The 20,598-nt window shown below is 43.5% G+C and overlaps 2 protein-coding genes across 2 annotated transcripts; one reads left to right on the top strand and one right to left on the bottom strand.

The window, feature by feature from the left end:
• The first annotated feature begins 1,099 nt into the window (after window positions 1-1,099).
• On the top strand, window positions 1,100-9,658 carry wdr32 (WD repeat domain 32). The gene is made up of 8 exons (XM_047341724.1): window positions 1,100-1,500; window positions 1,542-1,773; window positions 2,437-2,550; window positions 2,721-2,918; window positions 3,289-3,491; window positions 3,882-3,962; window positions 4,052-4,197; window positions 4,530-9,658. The coding sequence occupies exons 1-8, from the start codon at window positions 1,302-1,304 to the stop codon at window positions 4,899-4,901; spliced, it is 1,545 nt and encodes a 514-aa protein (XP_047197680.1). The 5' UTR covers window positions 1,100-1,301; the 3' UTR covers window positions 4,902-9,658.
• A 715-nt stretch (window positions 9,659-10,373) lies between these two features.
• LOC118116457 (probable carboxypeptidase X1) lies at window positions 10,374-20,324 on the bottom strand. The gene is given in 14 exon segments (XM_035168160.2): window positions 10,374-10,997; window positions 10,999-11,209; window positions 11,682-11,784; window positions 11,874-12,013; window positions 12,439-12,733; window positions 14,358-14,537; window positions 14,680-14,876; window positions 15,697-15,820; window positions 15,971-16,059; window positions 16,154-16,304; window positions 16,549-16,633; window positions 16,861-17,000; window positions 18,219-18,328; window positions 19,891-20,324. Coding segments are annotated over 14 exon segments (2,295 nt in total). The 5' UTR covers window positions 20,228-20,324; the 3' UTR covers window positions 10,374-10,864.
• Between the last annotated feature and the right edge of the window lie 274 nt (window positions 20,325-20,598).

Here is a 20,598-nt window from a genome sequence, read left to right as displayed (position 1 = left end):
CATTGTTCTTACACTGTATAAATACATTTTTATTCCATTTGTACATTTCTATATTTTTTATATTTCCTTACACTTAAGTATTATTATACTTACACTTAAGTATTGCATGTTACTTAATATTACTGACTGATGCCTATTTTTGACTCTTGCTGCTGTAATATGGCAAATATCCACATTGTGGGACTAATAAAGGATTATTTTATCTTATCTTATCTTATCAAAAGTCCAGGTTGAAAACTAAAGGTGACCGTGCTTTTGCCTTCAGGCCTCTCAGCTTTAGAACTTATACCTGAGGAGATAAGACTCACAGGGTCAGTGACTTCTTTTAAATCACTTCTTTAAAAACTCATTTTTATAGACTTGTATTCATGTGATGTCGTGTTCTTATCGTTTTCTTTTCCCCTTTTATTATTTTAACTGTTTATTTATTTTTATTGTCACATTACTGCTTTTATGGGTTCTAGTTTTCAGTTCATTCACAGCTCTATATTTATTAATTTAATTTGAACACTACCTTGTTTCCTACCACCTGAAACCTGCTGATTGTTATTTCTCTTTTATTTACTTTTCTTGCTTTGCCATCAAAGCACTTTGTAAACTCAGTGCTGAATAAATAATTGTTGTTATTATTAGTATTATTATTGTTGTTATTATTAGTATTGTTGTTATTAGTAGTAGTATTGTTGTTATTATTAGTAGTATTAGTATTATAAGGTGACGCACAAATGAACTTACGTGGTTTTTCCAGCAGGTGGCAGCACTCAAACTCAGGGAGCCTCCACAGTGGGCCAGGAAGCGGAAACACGTCATTTCTTTTTATTTCCCATTTGTTTTGGTGAAGAGGAAAATCATCAAGTTACTTAAAATGAAAACAACAAACTTCCGCCTTAAAACTTCAGATTAAAATGCTTATGGATGAAAAAATATTTATTGAGACGTAATTCAACCAGGAAGAAGTTTAATAAAACGTGCTGAAAATGAACTGAATATTGTTGTATGTGTTTTGTTGTTAATCAAGTCAAACGCGTGCTATTTTCATGTGAAATTGTTTTACGTTGAAAGTGAAATCTGAACGTTTCCGGCGGCATGTGCATCCGAGTGAGTTCAACTTGACGCGCGGCGATAAAGCATCAAAATATAATTTGTGTGATTTAACTCGTGCCGTTAATCCACCGTCATGGCGCCTTAAAGCAGCGGAGGAAGCCGCGGGGTTCGTGCTCGGATGGTGACCGGAGTCAGTGCGCTGTTCTCCGCTGAGCCGTGACGCTGCGCCCCCCGAAACCCACACGGCTGCGGCCACAATGAGCTCGGAGCACCAGGGCGCCAGCGAGGACGCCGACGAGTCGCAGGACAGGCCCGACGGCGACAAAGAGCTGAACCCCGGCGTCGACGACTCGGACGAGGAGGAGGAGGAGGAGGATGATGACATCCCCCGGGAGGTGGCACCGTCTCGGCCCCGGAGCAGCGAGGAGCGACCGGAGCCACCGGAGCGAGCGGAGCGCGGGGGCGGCGGCGCAGGGTCCCCGGTGCCCGGCGCGCAGGAGCCCCTTGCCCGCCGAGCACCGCGCCGCAGCCGGGGAGCAGCGGGGCGGACAGCGTGTTCTCCTGGCTGCGGAGCAGGACTATCAGACGAGGGGTGTTTGTAGACCCAGCCAGGGACAACTTCAGGACAATGACCAGTCTGTACTGCTCCATGAACCCGGCGGTGGAGTCCGTCAACCTGAGCACCCAGACCCACGGAGCCGTGTTCAACCTGGAGTACTCCCCGGACGGGTAAGACGGGCTGAGGCCTCTCACCCGGAGGACCGCGGGGTTTCTGCTTTTACTGGGAAATGAATGAAATGTGGAGACACTGGGAGAAGTCAGCTGGAGAGTGTTGTTGTTGTTGTTGTTGTTGTTCCTCACAGTTAAATCTGTCCAACACCAGGATCCCTTCACACGTCCAGGGAAACGGGTCAATATTAGTGATGAGACAACAATAGGACAAAAACCGTGTAAAGGACCAACTGACCAAAACATGTCCATCTGAATACGACCTGAGAAGTGACAGCCTCAATCTCCATAAACACATCTAACATGAGCAGGCGACAGGAGATAAATCCTGCAGACAAACCAGGTCAAGCTGAGTCCAGTCTGGATCAGGAGCTGCTCACACGCTCATGAGACATCAGGACCAAACGCACAGAGACAGTGTGTCCTCATGGCACCTGTGCATGAGGTCAAATAAGACATTTAAAAGAAGCTGATTCCGATATTATAGAGTATAATATAAATGCACATCCGAAGTCTTTATTCAGCTTTTATATCAGTGTTACATCAGCAAACACAGACACTGATATGTCTGTGAACAGCTGATATTGGCCGTCAGGTTCTAAACCAGATCTGTTCTTTCCTTCTCTTATGTGTGTGATGTGATTCTGTGTTTGCTCTCTGCAGGTCGGTGCTGACTGTGGCCTGCGAGCAGACGGAGGTCCTGCTGTTTGACCCCATCTCCTCCAGACACATCAAAACCCTGACGGAGGCCCACGAGGACTGTGTCAACAACATAAGGTGCATTTCTGTTATTTGAAACAATCAGAGGAGGGTTCACAGCATCCTGCTTCTCACACACTTCAACACAGCAGGAAGGGAGCTCAGCAAGTTGAGGCTGTGAAACAACAAGACGTGTTTTTTATTCTAGAGAGGGAATCTAAAGTCAAAATCTGTCTGTGCCCCTGCAGGTTTTTGGACAATCGCTTGTTTGCCACCTGCTCCGACGACACCACTATTGCATTGTGGGATCTCCGCAAGCTGAACGCAAAGGTCTGCTCTTTGCACGGCCACGCCAGCTGGGTGAAGAACATCGAGTACGACACCAACACGCGTCTCCTCGTCACGTCTGGCTTCGACGGCAACGTCATCACGTGGGACACTAACAGGTCGGTCTTCATGCACTGTGCGTCACAGTATCTAACGGTGAAAAGTGAAATGATCAAATAATCGTTCGTTAATCGATATCAAGATAAAAGGTGTGGGGGGGGGCTCCATTATGTTGAAGACAAAACAGTAACATCAGCTTTACCACCTGTGAAATGGCCTGTTCCCGTGGTTACTTCATTCTGCAACAGCAGCTGCACATAAAACTAAAATCTACATCACTGACATTTTAACTGTCTCTGTCTTCATCTCCATCAAATTAAAACTGTAACTTTACAACTTTGGAAGTGGATAAATCTTTATTTTGGCTTTAATGCAACTCTGAAATCTCTCAGTGGATCATTTTGTCTCGTACTTGCATTTCCTCTGCAGGTTTACAGAGGACGGCTGCCCGCACAAAAAGTTCTTCCACACCCGCTACCTGATGAGGATGCGTCTGACGCCCGACTGTTCCAAGATGCTCATCTCCACGTCCTCGGGGTACCTGCTCATCCTCCACGACCTGGACCTCACTCAGTCCCTGGAGGTGGGCAGCTACCGGATGCTGCGAGCGCGACGGACCCCCCTCACCTCCGGTCAGACCACAGCCTCTGTTTGCAATTACTAACACTTTTTGAATTTCTTTTTTTACTTACATATTTTGTGGCTTTACTCTTAATGTCGATATTGTCTTTTCCTACTTTTCACTGTTAATACTGAGTCCGTCCCTGTTTGTTAACCTCACACACTCATCAGTCAATTAGCTAACGAGGAAATCATTACGCTGGTGATTTAGAGTCGAGTTTTTTCATTCTCTTTATTCTCTTATTTTCATATTTGTCGACTATGCTCTGATAAATGCCAACGGTTTGATTTTCTCCATTTGATGTCGTTTGCAATTTAAAGTTTTGTTGATCAGATATTTGATTGATTTGTCACATCACTATTCTATGAGAATGACTTTTGTCCCTGTGGTGATCCTGCAGACGGCGGCACGTCGGCGTCCAGGTCAGCTGGAACTCCTCGCCAGGGAAATGACTCCAGCAAGATCCACCCTCACAGAGAAGGTACGACAACCAGGGAGATAAAACAGAGAAACTAGTGAGTTCTCTACACTATAAAATGATCAAACCCCTTTTTTCCCCCTCGCTCACAGGACTTTCTCCCCGGAATAGTCTGGAGGTGTTGACTCCAGAGATCCCAGGAGAGAGGGACAGAGGGAACTGCATCACCTCCCTGCAGCTCCACCCCAAAGGCTGGGCCGCGCTCATCCGCTGCTCCAGCAACATGGACGACCAGGAGGTGAGAAACATTAGCTCGTTATCTCTGAGATCCATACACGTCTCTCTCTTCATATTTAATAGACAAGATAGGCAATTTAGGACCTCCGTTGACCCCTAGTGGTGTAGTATAGGAGTTGCATCGGAGCTGTATTCATTGAGTATGACATCTCAGCATTAATACACCTGAACCGTGACGTCTGTAGCTTCCTTGAGGAACATGGCAGCTGCTGTCGGACTGAACATAACTTCTCTTTAAACTTAGATTGTGTTTTTCCAGCGGTGACACCATCATGATTGTTTCTTGGTGTGACACTGACCACATCCTCCACCTTTGCTCCTTTCTCTCTGCAGTGGACGTGTGTGTATGAGTTCCAGGAGGGAGCGCCCACCCGCCCGCTGGTCTCCCCCCGCTGCTCGCTCCGCCTCACCCACTACATCGAGGAGGCCAACGTGGGGCGGGGCTACATCAAGGAGTTGTGTTTCAGCCCGGACGGACGGCTCATCTGCTCGCCGTACGGCTACGGCGTCCGCCTGCTTGCCTTCGACGAGCGCTGCGGCGAGCTGGTGGACTGCCTGCCCGTCCAGACCAGCTGCCTCAAAGAGATCCGCTCCATCTACTCGCACAGCGACGTGGTGCTCACCACCAAGTTCTCCCCGACACACTGCCAGCTGGCCTCGGGCTGCCTCAGTGGGCGCGTGGCGCTTTACCAGCCCAAGTTTTAGCCTCAGGTGCGGTCAGAGGACGATGCACTGCAGACCTGGGTCGAGACGCTCTGATCAGGAACTAGACCGGGAACGATTCTGAAGAAGCATTTAGTGTTTTCCAGGTTTGATTAGTTTGATAGTTGCACAAAAAATCTGGTAAAAATTGCACTGCCCCAAAATATTATATGTGCAGCTTCATATTTTCTATGATTTTAGACCCTTGTCGTCTAAGATACGCAGAAATTTGTCGTGCAAAACATTCTGGCCTCTTCAGTATCATTCAGTTTAAATTACACATCATCAGAGGAATTCACATTTTTTAACATCTCAAAATGTAGAAACCCGAAATAACTAATTTCCTGATGTTTGTTTTTAAAAGTTCAGTGGATCAGGTGGTGGGGGTTCTTACAATGCATGCGGGTATTTCAAATAGTGTGACACAAGAAAAGTCACTTTTCTTTGAGGCTTGATTTGACTTTAAAACACTTACTTGAACCCTAACCCTTAAAAAACCCACCTATCCTGAAACTAATCTGGTTTAAGCAGATCTCAAATAACTAGACTCAGGTCTGCAGCTGTGGAGCAGACTCAGTTTGTTTGGAAAAGGAGAAATTGAAGAATAAGAAGAAGAAGACTTTGGCAGTGCCCCCCCACTGACCAGACTGCAGCAGTGGATGGAAACATTCAGCCTGTCTGAACTTCAATGGGTTAAAAAGGACCATGGGGCTTTGCAAACTACAGACTTCCATCCAGACTGAGGAGAGGCTTCACTCTCCAAAAACTTTGACTCTCCTGATCCTGGAATCATCCTGAGTCTTCTGTGGCTGTTTTTTTTCATACAAGAGATGAAGTTTGGTCTCTCGCGGGAGAAAACTTTGACCTGTTCCGAGACTCGGGACGTCCACGTGTTGCTGTGTCGGCAGAAAAAACACTAAGGATGCAAACAGACGTTGATCCATTGATTCCTCGCGACACAAACCAGACAACCGGCCCCTCGCGTCTGCCGCTGTCTCCGCGTCGCTCCGCTGCGGAACGCCTCGCTCTGCTCATGCCTTCTTTTCTACAGGTGCTGCTTCTCTGCTCATACAATCTGAACTTATAGGACCTCATCGTTGTCGCCTTTCTCTCCACTTCCGACCCACCTGTACTTTTTCTCCTCCACCTCCGCCCTGTTTTTTTTCAGTTTCATCGTGTGAATGTTTTTACTGGTGACATTGGTGTAACAGTGTCGGCACTGCTCATAGCACGGTGTTGGATTTATTTGTAGGGTTTGTTAGAATGGAACTTCACTTCTCATTTCTCCTTCCACAGTTTGTGTTTTTTTTATCTTCAGTCTGTGAATGGAAACTTTATGCTCTCTGGAAAACAGAAAATCCCACCTGCTGCTCCGATCACTAATCTACAATTAAAATCCCAACATTTTCAAGGAAATCAGACATTTCAAACCGCATCTTTTTCCCAAAAGGATTTATTTTTGATTTCTCAAAACCAGTCCACTGGTTCCTTTTTGGAGAACGGAAATATTTATAATCTGCTCACAAATGTAGTTTGTCGTTTCTGGCACTGTAGCTGTAACTCAAACAAAAGTAAATTGTGAAATTGTTCGGGAGAAGTTACTTTAACTCATTTTGGTTCACGGGTGAATGTTTCAGCAGCAGGTTGGTGTTTGTTGGATTAAGTCAAAACTAGAGACCTCTGTCAAGGCCCAAGAATCCCCTTATAAAACTATATTTACATTTGCTAGATCTTTATATTTATGTGGATCTGCGTGAAATTACACCCACTTATAAATATCAGTCCCCTACAAATTATCTTCTTTAAGATCCATGAATTATTATCTGAGAAATAAGTGTAAATGTAAAGAAATGGCCTGGATCCGGTTCCTGATCTGGTTTTGCACCAAACTTTAATGGCTTCTTTCCACATTCTGAAGTTTCACCACAAACTGTTTTTACTTAATCCTGCAAACTTAACAAACACCAATGAAAACCAAGCCTCCATCTAGTTCACAGGGAAGAAGGAAAATGTTTTGCCAGGGTTCATGTGTTTTTAACAGTATCACAGATAAGATTTGTTTGTAGAATCAGTTCAGTTTTTTGGGTTTCGTCTTTTCACAGTTCGGGTTAATAATGAGAACAAAAAAGAAGATATTTCCAGCCTCTTCCTCAGGGGCTTGTTTATGTTTGTTGGCAGAAGAATCTTCTTCAGTTTAATATTCACAGGATTGTTGCCAAGAAACGACTCGTTTTCAGACGTCAAACCTCGAGTGTTGATTCCTCATCATCAGTATTTGGTTCCTTTCCTCTCATCTCTTCCATCCTCGCGTCATAAATGCTTCGTTTTCTTTCTTCTCTAAGTAGGGAGCGGTTCCCCTCGACTGTTTAACCACTGTTGATGCTTTGTGTGTGAAACCTGTGTAGTATATCTGCTGTAAGAACCAAGCACATGTGTGGGTGTGTGATGTAAACTGGCTGCAGTGCAAAGCGACTGCAGAGTAGATCAATATGTGCTGTTGTGTGACCAATAGATAAGAGTGTACTACTATGCAGACCGGCCTTTATGAAGATTCAACTTTCTTATTTATGTGAGCGTGTCGCTCCGCGTGTGCAGCTGTCAGATGCCAAAATGTGTTTTGCGTGGACGGTCTCCTGCAGTGAACTGAACGTACACATCTGCTCTTATTGGGTTTTAAAAATATTTCTTTACATGTTGCAAAAGCTTCAACTTAAAAAAACAAAGATGTTTGACTTCTTGGGGAAATGAGCCGATTGTCTTTTCCTGTGGGAGAGTGAGGAGAGAACGTTGCTTTCACCGTTCAGTTTAGTTACGCGTGCATGAACGCTTGAGGCCATTTGACAGCAGAGGCTGAAGTGAGAGGTTTAAGAGAAGTGGAATTAACGCAGCTTTATATCTGCATCGTCTGATAGATGCTGTTTACCTACAGTGATTTGGCCTCTTCGGTATCATTTTGATCAAAACCATCCAGAAATGAACAACACTCAAAATGTGGGAACGTTTGAAAACACCCGGACCCGGAGTTTACAGCTCGATAAAGTGTGAACACATGAGGCCGTTTGAAGTTCGCAGGCTGATGTGAGAGGTTCTTCCTGCTCGTGGTTAAATTCATGTGACCTGAACGCAGCTTATAAGACTTCATCATCTAACAGATGCAGATATATGTTGTAAAACTGGTGTTTATCTGCAGCGATGTGGCCTCTGCAGTATCATTTAGTTTATATGAATCAAAACCATCCAAAGCTCAAAATGTAGGAAACTTTAATAACATTTTCTGGCATTAGTTTAAAAGTGATCACTGAACTAGACGGGTGGGATTTACATGCAGATATTTCAAATAGTGTGAGATGAGTATTAAAATCTGAGGTTTAAATTAGCTGCAGCCCTCAGTCAGGCTGTGATGAACCCATCTGGTAATAAAGGGATGAAATGACTCTAAAATAATCATTTCAAGCACCTGAAGCCTGAAGTCTGCAGCTGTGAAGCAGACTGGGTTTGAAATAGAAAAATCCACGAGACTTTAAAGCTCGATAAAGTGTTTGATGTGAGAGGTTCACGTCCCTGAACACAGCTTTTTACAGACGTCATCATCTCATATATGCAGATCTTTGTTGTGCCAAACTGGTTTAAAGGTCATTTAGTATCAAATATTCAAAACCATCAGAGGAAATTACCTTTGTTTAACGTCAAATAGTATAAAGCTTAAAAAACATTTCCTGGCATTTGTTTTAAAGTGCTCGGTGAACCAGATTTACACGATGCAGATATTTCACATCAAGTTCCACACATCTCGCCTACAGGTCAGTGTTCTCTGAGGTTTTTTAAGTATTGTGATTTTCCTGAAACCCTCAGACAGACTGTGAAAACCCATCTGGAAGCTAAAAGGGATAAAGTAAATTATAAAAAACCCAATTTCAACCACCTCTGGAGTCAAGTCAAGTAATTTCCCGCTCACAGTTTTAAGGATGTGACCTGAACGCAGCTTCGTAGACGTCAACGCTCTCGACCGACTCTCTGACAGAAACTATCACAGGTTGAATTTCCAAACTATGTGAAGAGTATAATGAAGTTCTTAAGAAATGATTTGTGGATTTGAGGTGAAAAGATGAAACACAGGTGTAACTCAGCCACATCATTGTGTGTGTGTGTGTGTGTGTGTGTGTGTGTGTGTGTGTGTGTGTGTGTGTGTGTGTGTGTGTGTGAGTGTGTGTGTGTGTGTGTGTGTGTGTGTGTGTGTGTGTGTGTGTGTGTGTGTGTGTGTGTGTGTGTGTGTGAGAGAGAGGAAGGAGGCGTTTGAACACTTTGTACCTCAGTGCTCATGATGTTTGTGTTTCACCCTCAGCTCCGTCAATCAGGGACTTTTCTCTTCCCTGATTTCATAAATAATCTACACTTACAGTGACAGTCGTCGAGCTGAAGGTCAAACGAGTCTCCAGGCTGAACATAAACTCAAAAGCTCTTCAGACAGAAGTGTCTTATCTGCTATTTTCACTTCAGGTGGAGAAACAAAGGGATTCAGTTTGTTCTGTTTCCTTCTCGTTTCCTTGTCTCCTCTGAGTTTTGACCTGTTGATTGAATGTTCTCTGTCGTTCTGTACCTGTGCACCGTCGCCTCCCAGCTGAGCAGGTGGAGGCGGAACGAGACACAAACACATTGTTGAGTTGCTCGCACTGTTGTTTCCCTTCCTGGCTTCAAACGGCAAGTTATCCCCACAATGGTACTTCTCACAGAAATTAAAGGTTGGCTTCTTTTGCACTGCGGACTGTTTTGGTGTTTGGCTCCTTTCTGGGTTTTGGGATTGTAATATTTTTGAATTCTCACATGCAGCAGCTGAGCATTAACCACTAGATGGCAGGCAAAGACGTCGCCAGTGAAGAATCTGCAGGAAGTTCTGCTCCAGTGGTTCCCAACCAGTTTCTAATCCTTGGGCGTCTTGTGTTCTTCACCACTTTTAAAATGATTGAGTTTAAATATTATAATAATAATATGTGTGGTTTTAACTCTAGAAATGTGACAAGACTCGTAAAAGTGCTTCTGGATGTTTGGAAGAAAATGGATCACACCTGGAAAACTTTAATTCAAAGTCCTGGTGGTTTTGAAACTGCTCAAAAAAGAAAATGAGATATTAAATATTAGGAAACATATTTTGACGATTGTGAAGTTTAATTGTAGTTTGATTCCTGTCAGATGTCACAAATATTGAAGAAAGAAAAGAAAAAGTTATTACTATAATCATATATTAGAAAATATTATGTATTGATATTTGTGTACATCCACTGTGAGCCAGTATAGTATGACTATACAAATATGTATATTAAATATACAGCACATTTATCTTGTTTCCTCTTGTTCCTCATGACTCTTCACGTCTGTGACCTTCAGGCCTGGAGCCGCTGCTCCAACACCTTCAATCCCTCTTCACCTTAAGTCAAGAAGTCGTCACCAGAATAAATTACACAATTAAGGAAGATTTAATAGAGAGTTATTTAATGTTCCTGTTAGAAAAAAAGACAGATATCAGACCAGCTGACACTTAAATCCTAAAGTCTCTTTACAGATAAGAAACAAACACAACAGTGTCACAACAGGAGCTGAACACAACATTCACAAAACAAGTACATTTGAACATTATCACTGAAGGAGGCCTGTCGATAGAGAACAATGATCCTTTACAGGCTGTGGAACTTTACTTTGGAAGTTTTTTAAATATCCTGTCAACCTTTGTCAGTGTTTGAGTGACGGTCACGGGCTCATCTGTGTTAAAGGGTCAACACAGCCAGAAACAAAACTGTTCAACTGTGACACTGAAGCTTTCATCGCCACTTGGGTGCAAGTAGAAATGTCCAAGACTTGATATTTTTAAACTGTCTTCACGTCACATTCTTGTAAATTGGGTTCACTGACCCTTTAATATCAGTAGAAACATGTTACTTGTCCCTGAGGCCCCTTCAGCCCGTCGCCTCCTCTCACTCTCTCCGGCCCCCGGAGGCCCGAGCTCTCCTCGTCAGCAGCGTCTGCTCCTGCTGCAGCCGCTGGCTCTCCCGGCGGCGGTTGAGGGCCTTGGTGCTGGCGCGGAGCTTCCGGAGCCTCAGGGCTCGGACGCAGCTGCAGCTCCTGGGGGATCTTCCCTCCTTTGGCCCGGATGTCCTTCAGCCTCTGAATGGGCGTCTTGGTGAGGGCGAAGTCGCAGATGGTGGGATGGGGCTCCATTCCAACGCGGCACCGGCGCATGGATGGTAAGTAGCCCCCTGCCCAGACCACCACCTTGTAATCCCCCGGGTTCAGGAGACGCCAGTAGTCACCGTCAGTAGCTACAGGAGGGAAATAGGATATAATTTACAAACAAATACAAACTATATACTAGATTTTATTGTGAAGTGCTGTAATCAACTAATTTTGTACATGTGCCTCTGGTGGTGACAAATTTAATGAATCAGTATAAGAATAAGATAAACATATTTACATTAGACAGAGAAACTAATACTTCACTAAAGTTGCAGTAAGTAGAAATTAAAAGATCAAGGAGTAAGTATTATGATATAATAATATTGCATATGATATTGAATTAATATGCTGAGGAACAAAAACAGTAATATTACACAAATTGCATGTAAATTGAGTTATTGCACTGAAAAAGCAGCCTAATATTTCCCTTAAACTGTGTATGTTGTTGGAATTAAGTGTCTGAATACTAAATACTGAGCCTCTCAGTGCTTTCAGTGAAGAAACAACAAAAAACAAAAGGTACATCTGGGGAAACACTAGTTTTAAACTCTCGCTGACCTGATCGGATGTCGTGCTCGTGATCCTCCACCTTTATTAGAGCATCTGCAATCCCCTGTTTGGACATCTTGTCCTTCACCACACCTTTAATCCCTCGGTGAACCTGAGTGGAGACAACAAGCAGAACTTTAAAACTCGTGTGCATCTTTTTTCTTTTTCTTTTTGCACAGACGGATCCACCCTGAGCCGAACCTGCTCCATGTAAATCAGCAGAGACTCCTTGTTGTTCTCCCACTCGATGGGAAGCTCGCTGGCGTGAGGGAACTTGTCACAGGACAACTCCACCGTCACCTCGAAGCAGTTGGTGTGCAGGTAACTGAAATCGTTCATACCTGCAGAAAACACACAACCAGCATAAATCAGGAAAAAACAACTGAAACACTGTGCCTACAAACCATTCAATATATATAACATTCAGATTATATACCTGTATTTTACACAGAGGGGCCAACATCCTTCCACAATTCCTAATTCAGTAAGTTGCACATCTAAGTCATTCCTTGTTTACTGTTCTCCACAGAATTGAGCAGAGCAACACATTATTGAATATATTTAGAAAGTTGTTTCTTGTTCAAGCTCCTAGCGAACTTCAAAAAAACTTATTTAAAGAAATGAATAAAATAATCAAGGCCAAAACAATTTTGCTATGTTTTTTCTGACATTAACTGAAAGCAGCTGATTTCCTCTCTAGACGTTCCACAGACAGCGAAGTGGAGTCTGAATGAAACCTCTTCAGGAGCTCGGTGCTGTGACTCACTGCCGGGGACGGTGTGCCACGCTCCGCCGTTGATGATGTTGTTGTGTGCCTGGAAGTCTTCGTAGTGGCACAAGCGTCGTTCAGGGTTGGCCATCGCCAGGTTGGTGGAAGCGTAGACGGTGGCCAGCCAGCGGAAGAAGGCGTCATCCGCCGTGGGGGTGTCCTCGTGAGGAATCCAGTCACGGGTGCAGTCGTAGGGATACGTGACCACCAGCTCTCCACCGTGGAGGTTCGCGCTGAGCACGAAGGGAATGTCCTGCATCCAGTTGATGACGGCTCGGGTCACTGGTGCAACCTGGACGGTGGTGGAAGAGAGGGTCCGATTCTTTTCTCAATAATAATTATCAATACATGAAAACTCTCTGTTACAAATACAGGTTCTACTTCAAAGAGAATACAAAACTGTTATCAGGAAAATGTACGTGAAGAACTCAACATAAAAGTACTTTCTCTGCAGAACTTCCTTTGACCGTCGACCCCTGAAATGGAATCAGTTCATCTTTGAGTCCAAGTGACAACTGATCGAAATGTGAAGAAATTCCCTAAAGGCAAACTTGAGATATAACGTTCAAGAGGCCAAAGCTTATTAAGTGAGGTTACCATGACCTTGACCTTTGACCTTTTGACCTTTGACCACACAAATCTAATCAGTCAATTCATGAGTCGAGGTCAACATTTGTGTTAAATTTGAAAGGATTCTCTCGAGGCGTTTTTAAGATAATGCCTTCACAAGGCAAAGTGTTTAAGATTGTTAATACTGATGCATCAATGTGTAAACAGCTTATTTCTGTTCCAGCGGCTCAAGATGGTGTTTGTTCTTTATGTATCATAGAGACCGATAAGTCAAGGGTCCCTGAAATAAATTGTGTTGTACAAGAAATTAATCAAGGGGAAAAAATGTGCTTCATAAATTTACAATGCATTTTATGAATTTCTTGTAAATTTCTATAATTTTTCGTGTTTTTGTTGAAATGTTGGATAAATCAGCTCTTCAGGGTTTTAAACTCTCTAAATTAGACTGTTGGAGTTTAGAGTGGAAATTACTTTTTGGCTCCGAGTCGAGACGGGGGTCAGATGAAGGTAGTGGAATAAAAAGTACAATATTTTCAAATGTATAACATGTGGTTTGATATGCAATAGTACTTCTTCTGTGTATTTCCATCCACAAGCTGAGAATGTAACACTTCAGCTCCTGTGGGCGAAACATTTTCCTACAAAACACCAGCCAGACTCTGTGGGCTTCGAGAAGTCAGAGTGAAAAAGAAAAACGTGTATATTTTTATATCTGTAACCAGAGTTTCTACACGTGTCCTGCGAACTGTTACCGAACACTGAGTGACGATGCTCAGGCTTCCTGGAAAAAATCCCTGTTTTCTATGGCTCTGAATGCTTTTCCTGATCTGGGGCCGATTCTGCAGCTGAAGTGGAAACACCAACAAAAACCTACTGTTCAGTTTGACCTACATTTGTACAACTGAAAACCTAAGAACGACCACATGTCCCCTTCTGTAAAAAGCAGAGTTTGGACGTTTATCAAAGGCGATTCAGTGAATCTTCTCTTAAACGTTTTCACAGTTTATTTCCTATCTAGAACATCAGAATATGACTCTTTTGTTCATTCTTAATATTACCATGAGGTGGCGCCAAAGTAAAACCATTTTCAAACCCTGTTGCTTCCAACTAAACGGTTCCTGAACAAGTGGTAACCGGTGGCAACCCATCGTGACACCCATTGGTTTGTGAGCTGCCGTTTTGAAGCCTCTAGTTTGGCATCCTGCGCCATCTTGGTTTTTTAAAGCCAGAAGTAACCATATTTAGAGGAGTGGGGGTGGAGCTTGAGTCAGAGCTTGAGGAACCTGCACGGCCCACCCATTGGATGGTACTAGCTGTCATTCCCAGAGTATTCAAAGCCTCCTTACGGTTGCGTCCTCCTTGGTGTAGTACTCTGGGATGGGGATGTAGTGGTTGGGGACTTTGGACGGATCGGCTGCCGTCTCCTGAGTGTCCCACATGATGTTGTTCAGGTCCGGAAAGTTGTGATTCAGGTCGATTCCCTCAACACTGTATCGCCCGTCCGCCCAGCCGGCCAGCTCCGAGCCCTGCAGCACATCGGTCAATCCGAAAACAGTCAGTACGAGCAATGGACGCACGGACGAGTCAGACGACAAAGACCCCCTGTGGCTGCAGAGGGCGCTGCTGCCCAGTAAAACCTACATAGTGTTGCTTTAAAGCGTTACCCACCTTCTCGTAAGCGAATTCATATCCATCCGGGTTCATTGAGGGCAGGAGGTGGATGCGTGTCTCGGTGACCAGTCGCACAATGCGCTGGTTGCCCTTCTTGTATTCACTGCACAGGTACTGCATGAGGTTGAGGACCAGCTCTCGACCGACAACCTCGTTCCCGTGCATCCCGGCCACGTAGCGAAACTCCGGCTCACCTGCCGAAAATAAAACCAGAGCGTCACCTCATCTGCAGAGCAATGGATGTGGAGAAATTCATCTAAATGGCCTTTAAGTTGGGGCCAGGCCATAAAGAGCCCTAATCGTCATCAATAGAAATGTAGAATCCATCCTAAAACAAACTAGGAGCCAATGTTAAAACGATTAAAAAAAGGTGTGATGGGATCATATATCTCTTAGTTTGTGTTAAAAACTGTGCTGCTGAAGTTCGTCAGGTTCAAACCCAAAGTCAAATCAGGAACACATTCAATCTCTCAGATGAAAACATTCAACCCTTTTGTATTGTGTTAGGAATCAGTGTGGAACTGGTCCACGTGCGCTTTGCCAGTAATCACAATGTTTTTGGCCTGAAACGATGGCAGCCATCCCAGAATATAAAGACTCAGAAGACACAAGATCCGAACTTCATACATCAGCATTTGTTCTAATTCAAAAATCAAAGACACACATCCCTGCCCCTCCTCTTCAAATCAAACAATGAAACCACTAACACTATCACTCCCCTGTGGGATTGAAGTCGTTTTTTCAAATGAAATTTCTCTGTGAAAAAACAAAGTCAAGCTTGAGCGGCTTTGTTTCCCTGCATCTGAAGACAGCATCACAAAGAGCCCTGTGTTGTTTGGTGGTCTGCAGGCTCCAATTTCTAACTGTTATCAGTGTGTTTACACAGGAGAGCCCCCCGCCTCCCTGTGTGGTGCTGCAGGAAGAACCACACTGTATAAACACTGGAGGAGGTTGAACTGGGCCCCGGAGCAGCTCAACTCAGGGCGAGGGGGAGACGAGTTGGATCTTTCTTACCGAGTTCATGCTTGCCGGGGTTGTCTGAGATCTCCATGACGTAGAGTTTGAGGCCCTGGTAGCTCTTCCCGATGGTGTAGATGCGGGTGATGTCCGGACACTCCTCGCTCACCGCCTTCATGAGCTGTGAGAACAAAGAAGTTGGTTTAAAAGCCTTGAAAAGGGTTCAATCTGGAATGTGAGGAAAAATCTGCAAACTGTTGAGTCTGTGAGTAAAATCCCTGGAACCACAGTTACTCATCGTGAATGTTCGGGCCGCTCGTCCCACTCTGACCTTTCTCATCTCTTTGTAGTTGTGGTGTCTGAAGTCCAGAGCGTCCTTCGATCCTGGTTCTGGCTCCGAGTCGTAGATATCAGTTGGATCTAAGGAGGAAATATCACGCGAGGTTTCAGCAGCTTTGTTTGACTGACAGAGTAACAACCATCCTTTATGTAATTCTGACACATCTCTGCCCACCGTGCACACGACAGCCGAGGATCTCCGCCCTGAGGCAGATGGTGCCGTTGGCGTACCAGGTCTGCGGGTTGATCCGGATGTAACGGGCGACACTGGGGACAGGGAAGAGTCCGAGCACCGGGGTTTCTGGATTCTGGTTCCCTATAAATATCTGTATAATTCAATGTGAAATTAATACATTTACTCCTCGGCAGTGTAACTGTCTCTCAGCCACAAACTTCAGTTTCTTGCCACACTTTCCTCAATTGTTTTCATTTTAAAATTGTTCCTCTACAATAAATATTTCTCTTTGGCACAAACTCTTGAAAATGTGTTTTGCATCTGCATGAGGTCCACGGGTCATCAGCACTGCTACATTCCTGGAGTCAGAAAAACACAAGAGATCTGGTTCTTACTGCTTCTTTGGTCCCGTTCATGCAGGTTCTCCAGTTCACAGAGTCATTGCTCAGCTGCACTTTGTAGGTGTGGACCCAGTCCCAGCTGTGGTGAACCAGGAAGAACAAGAAATCACAGTTTAATAGACGTCAGTGCAACAATTTAAGATCATTCTGTTCTCGTAACGTAGAACATTGAATTTAAACAGCCAAGCTAGTTTGCAAAACACTAAACGTCTCCATCTTTAACGGTTCAATACGTCTGGAGCCCACTTTGCAAACCAGTTTGTGCAGAACACACACTCTTTGATGTTGCTCCTGACACTACCTGACCTCCAGATGGAGTTCCGGCCCTGCAGGATGACTCCGGTGAACAGGGTGAGGTGGATGGCGTCCACCTCCAGCCACTGGTTCCTGTCTTTGTACTTGGCACACCAGGCTCCATCGTACAGGTCCCCGTCCTCAATACCAGACTTTAACAAAACAAGGAAAACATGTTCGATTTAGTGTTTTTATATTTAATAATTTGACCCAGAAGGCTCTGACTCAAGTACGCAGCATTGCATAAGAATTTGGAGTTGACCTGGCAATTGCTTTCAGACGGCAGATTTAAGACAGAACAAGATTGTTTAGTGACTAACTCATAAAAGACGCTTCATAAAAGTGCTCAACACGAACACTTACTACTGCGACTCCAGTCCCTGGAGCCTTATTAGTTTCACACGCCAATAAAAGCAGCGGAAAAAGAGAAGGCAGCTTACTTTAGTCTTTTAGTTTCAGAAGAATGCCGCAGGATTTATGGATAGAAATGAAATGTGATGCTAGGAAGTAAATGATTAAGCATTAGAAGATATTTTTAAGGGCATATATTGTGAGGCGGCAGTTTGCATGTTCTCCTTGTGTCTGTGTTTTCTCTGAGTTCCACAGTTCAGAGACCTGCACACTGAGATTAGTTTGTTCGAAGTCTCTAAATTGACCATAAATGGGATTACGAGCGAATGGTTGTTTGTGTCTGTAGCTAATTTTTGCATCAGGGGTTTGGTTTCCTCCATTCAGTTTAAATTGCAGCGCGAACAAAGAATAATGTTCGACCTAATTTATCATGTTTTGTAACGGTTCATATTTTTCATTATCTGTTCTTTTTTGTGCATGCCAGTTTAAATTTTTTCCAGTTACATCACCCTGATCCCCCCCCCAGTAAATGATATCCTATAGTCAGTGGTGGGTGGTGTAACTAAAGGATGGATGGATGTTGTTCTTTCTTTTTTCAGATATTTTTTCTGGAATTTCGCCTTTATTGAGAGGAACTAAACCCTCAGAGTATTAGAGAGAATTAAAATCTTCTTCTTTTATTTGTCCTACATGATGGATTTCACACTTGTTTTTCATTATCTTTTGACATCAGTAGAATCTTTAAAACAGAAAAGCCTCAAAGTTACACATGTGCAGTTCTATTTCTAATCTTCTAATCTGTCGTCAGGAGCTTGTTTCTTGGTCCCTTAAGTCTTGTAATTGACGGCATTTAACTTCAATCGTTTTTTTTCTTTTCTTTTTACATCAAGGACCACAAAGGAAATAAGTTCGATTTTATTGCAGATGTGTGGGATCCGAGGCTTTAAACCCTTTTATATCAAACAAATAAACCAAACTGAACTAGTCGGTACTTGGTGTTTTGAAGGATTTGGACTAACCTGGATATTCAGCCTCCCCCTGTGAGGACCCAGGCCCGTCCGCTGGTAGGAGGAGGCCTGGATCTGACTATCATCAACCCGAAGGGACTTGAGCCCCAGAGGGGGACAGTCTGGGAGGAAAAGGAAAAGCAATCATGAGATAAAATCCTCTGTGGGTTTGTGTCTGTGCTCGTGTGGATCAGCTTATAGATGCTGGTCTGGGACTGGGAGCTGAAGGGTTAAACTTAAACGCTGTCTTGCTGGTTTCCCTGAGTTAGCAAAAACAGGGCTGATGTAACATGAGGTCCCAGCATTGGGAATAACCCGGATCGTCCAGGGTCAGTTCAGTGGAGGTTTGGAGGCCCTCCTCCTCCTCTTCCTCCTCCTCCTCCTCCTCCTCCTCTTTGTGTCTGGGAGGAAGAAGTGCGCCTGTGGAGGGTTTGAATGTAATCTGAGACAAAGTTTTGGGGCCAAAAGCGTAAAGTCGAAGCTTTAGTAGAGCAGGAAGACAGGAGCTGCAGCTGCAGAGTATTTTACGACTTTGTGAACGAGCAATAACATTCCCATCAATCTCAAACTCTCCTGGAAGTGGCTGCACAGCTTTGTCTGTTCTCTTTAGGTTGTTTTATTAGGCAGTGGATCCACACAAGTATGTTCTAGTCCCATCCCCTGAAATGTGAACATTGTGTCCTTCTGTTATGAACGTTTTGGACTTGTGGACTATTCATAAATAATGATTGGCAAACACCCTCTCAGACAACTTTATCACTACTTTCTCTGAGTTGCAGCCCGACGCGTGTTATCCACATGAAAGCAAACATCTGACTCGGATTTCGCTGCAGTTGTTCTGCCTCTTCCCTCATGAAATTAAACATAAATCATATTTTTGACAATCCTGTGAGTGAGCTCTAACGAACACGTCAATATAGCATAAATTAGTGTTTGATTTCACAGTTTTACACTTAATTTTCTTAATAAATCCCGTGTAGAGAGGAAACTTTTAGTCTAATGGACTTGGCAGTTGTCTGAAAGTTGTTATAATCCTATTTCTAAGAAAAATGTCAAACATCCACTCATTTCAGGTTTTTAAATATGAATATTTGTTGGTTTTCTGTGAGTGATTTTAATATCTTTTAATTATGGACTGTTTTGTGGCATTTTATTGACAAAACAATGAATCCAAAAGTGATTGATCCGTAAAGAAGGTTTGGATTTGATGGACCTGCAACTATTTGGCCTCTTATAACTTTAAAATACAAACAGTAATATTATTTATTCTTATTCATTTTAATTTCATTCACCCTTTTCTAGATAAATCATATGTGGTTGAAAAGTTTGATCGTGATTTTTGAATCGTCACATTTTTTATTATATTTTTTATTGTTTAAGGATTTTTTTTCTAAAAGTACAGTATAGAAAATAGTAATATATAGAAAACAATCCTTAGTTATCGTACAAAATACGTTATTCACAAAAATCCAAGACAGGAAAACATGTAAACAAGTTCTACAAGTCAGCTGTAAAAAAATTATAAAAAGTAATTTATTGATAAAGAACCCTGTATTTAGATAAACATAAGTTGATTCATGCTTGACAGGTTCAGCAGATGTAAATCAGAGGCTCAGTGTGTCCCTGAATGCATCATTTATTAATTAATTATGTTAAGATGGTAAAAGTGATGTGTTTTTCTTACCCAGTTTAGTTTTCTTATCTTGTTTCTTGCTGACATGTCTTTTGTCTTCTTCTTCGTCCTCTTCTTTGCTGTTGACCTCCTCACTGTCCTGCCTGATGTCTTTGGAGTCCAGCTGTTTGACACTGTGTAACGTTGTCTCTGCTGCAGTGGGAGTCGGTGGCTTTCTGCTCTGATCCTCCCCAGTGACAGACTCAGTCCAGTTCACACGCACATCTGTGCGGTTGAATAGTGAAGAGCTCTCTGCCGCTGCATGGTTTATTGGTTCTCTGGCTCCGGCTCTGTGCAGGAAAACTCCCAGAGAAATCACAGCAGCCAACAAGCACAATGACTTTCCCATCTTGCTCTTTGTTTGCTGCTGCTGCAGGAGTGGAAGGAGAAAAAAAAAAGATTCCCCCCGGCCAGTTTCTGTGCAGCTGACAGAACCAGACCTCCATCCACATCCCTCCTCCTCAATCCCACCTCCCCTTCCTCACCCTCATCCTCCCTCCCACAATTCCAGCTCAACTCCCGCGAAAATGTGTGATTCAAAACAGACGTGTGCGTGACTGCAGTTTACAAAATGAGGGTTATGTGTTGCAACAAAACATTAAAAATGTACGTGATTATTTTTTACTTTTGCAAAACTAGAACAACTTGCAAAGTTCACTTTGTTCAACAAAAACAAATTGAGTTTTTTACTTATCGGGACATATTAGAAAAATGAGTGAG

This window comes from Hippoglossus stenolepis, chromosome 10 (genome assembly GCF_022539355.2).
Source record: "Hippoglossus stenolepis isolate QCI-W04-F060 chromosome 10, HSTE1.2, whole genome shotgun sequence".
Taxonomy (NCBI): Eukaryota; Metazoa; Chordata; class Actinopteri; order Pleuronectiformes; family Pleuronectidae; genus Hippoglossus; species Hippoglossus stenolepis.
This window is presented reverse-complemented; position numbering and strand designations above follow the sequence as displayed.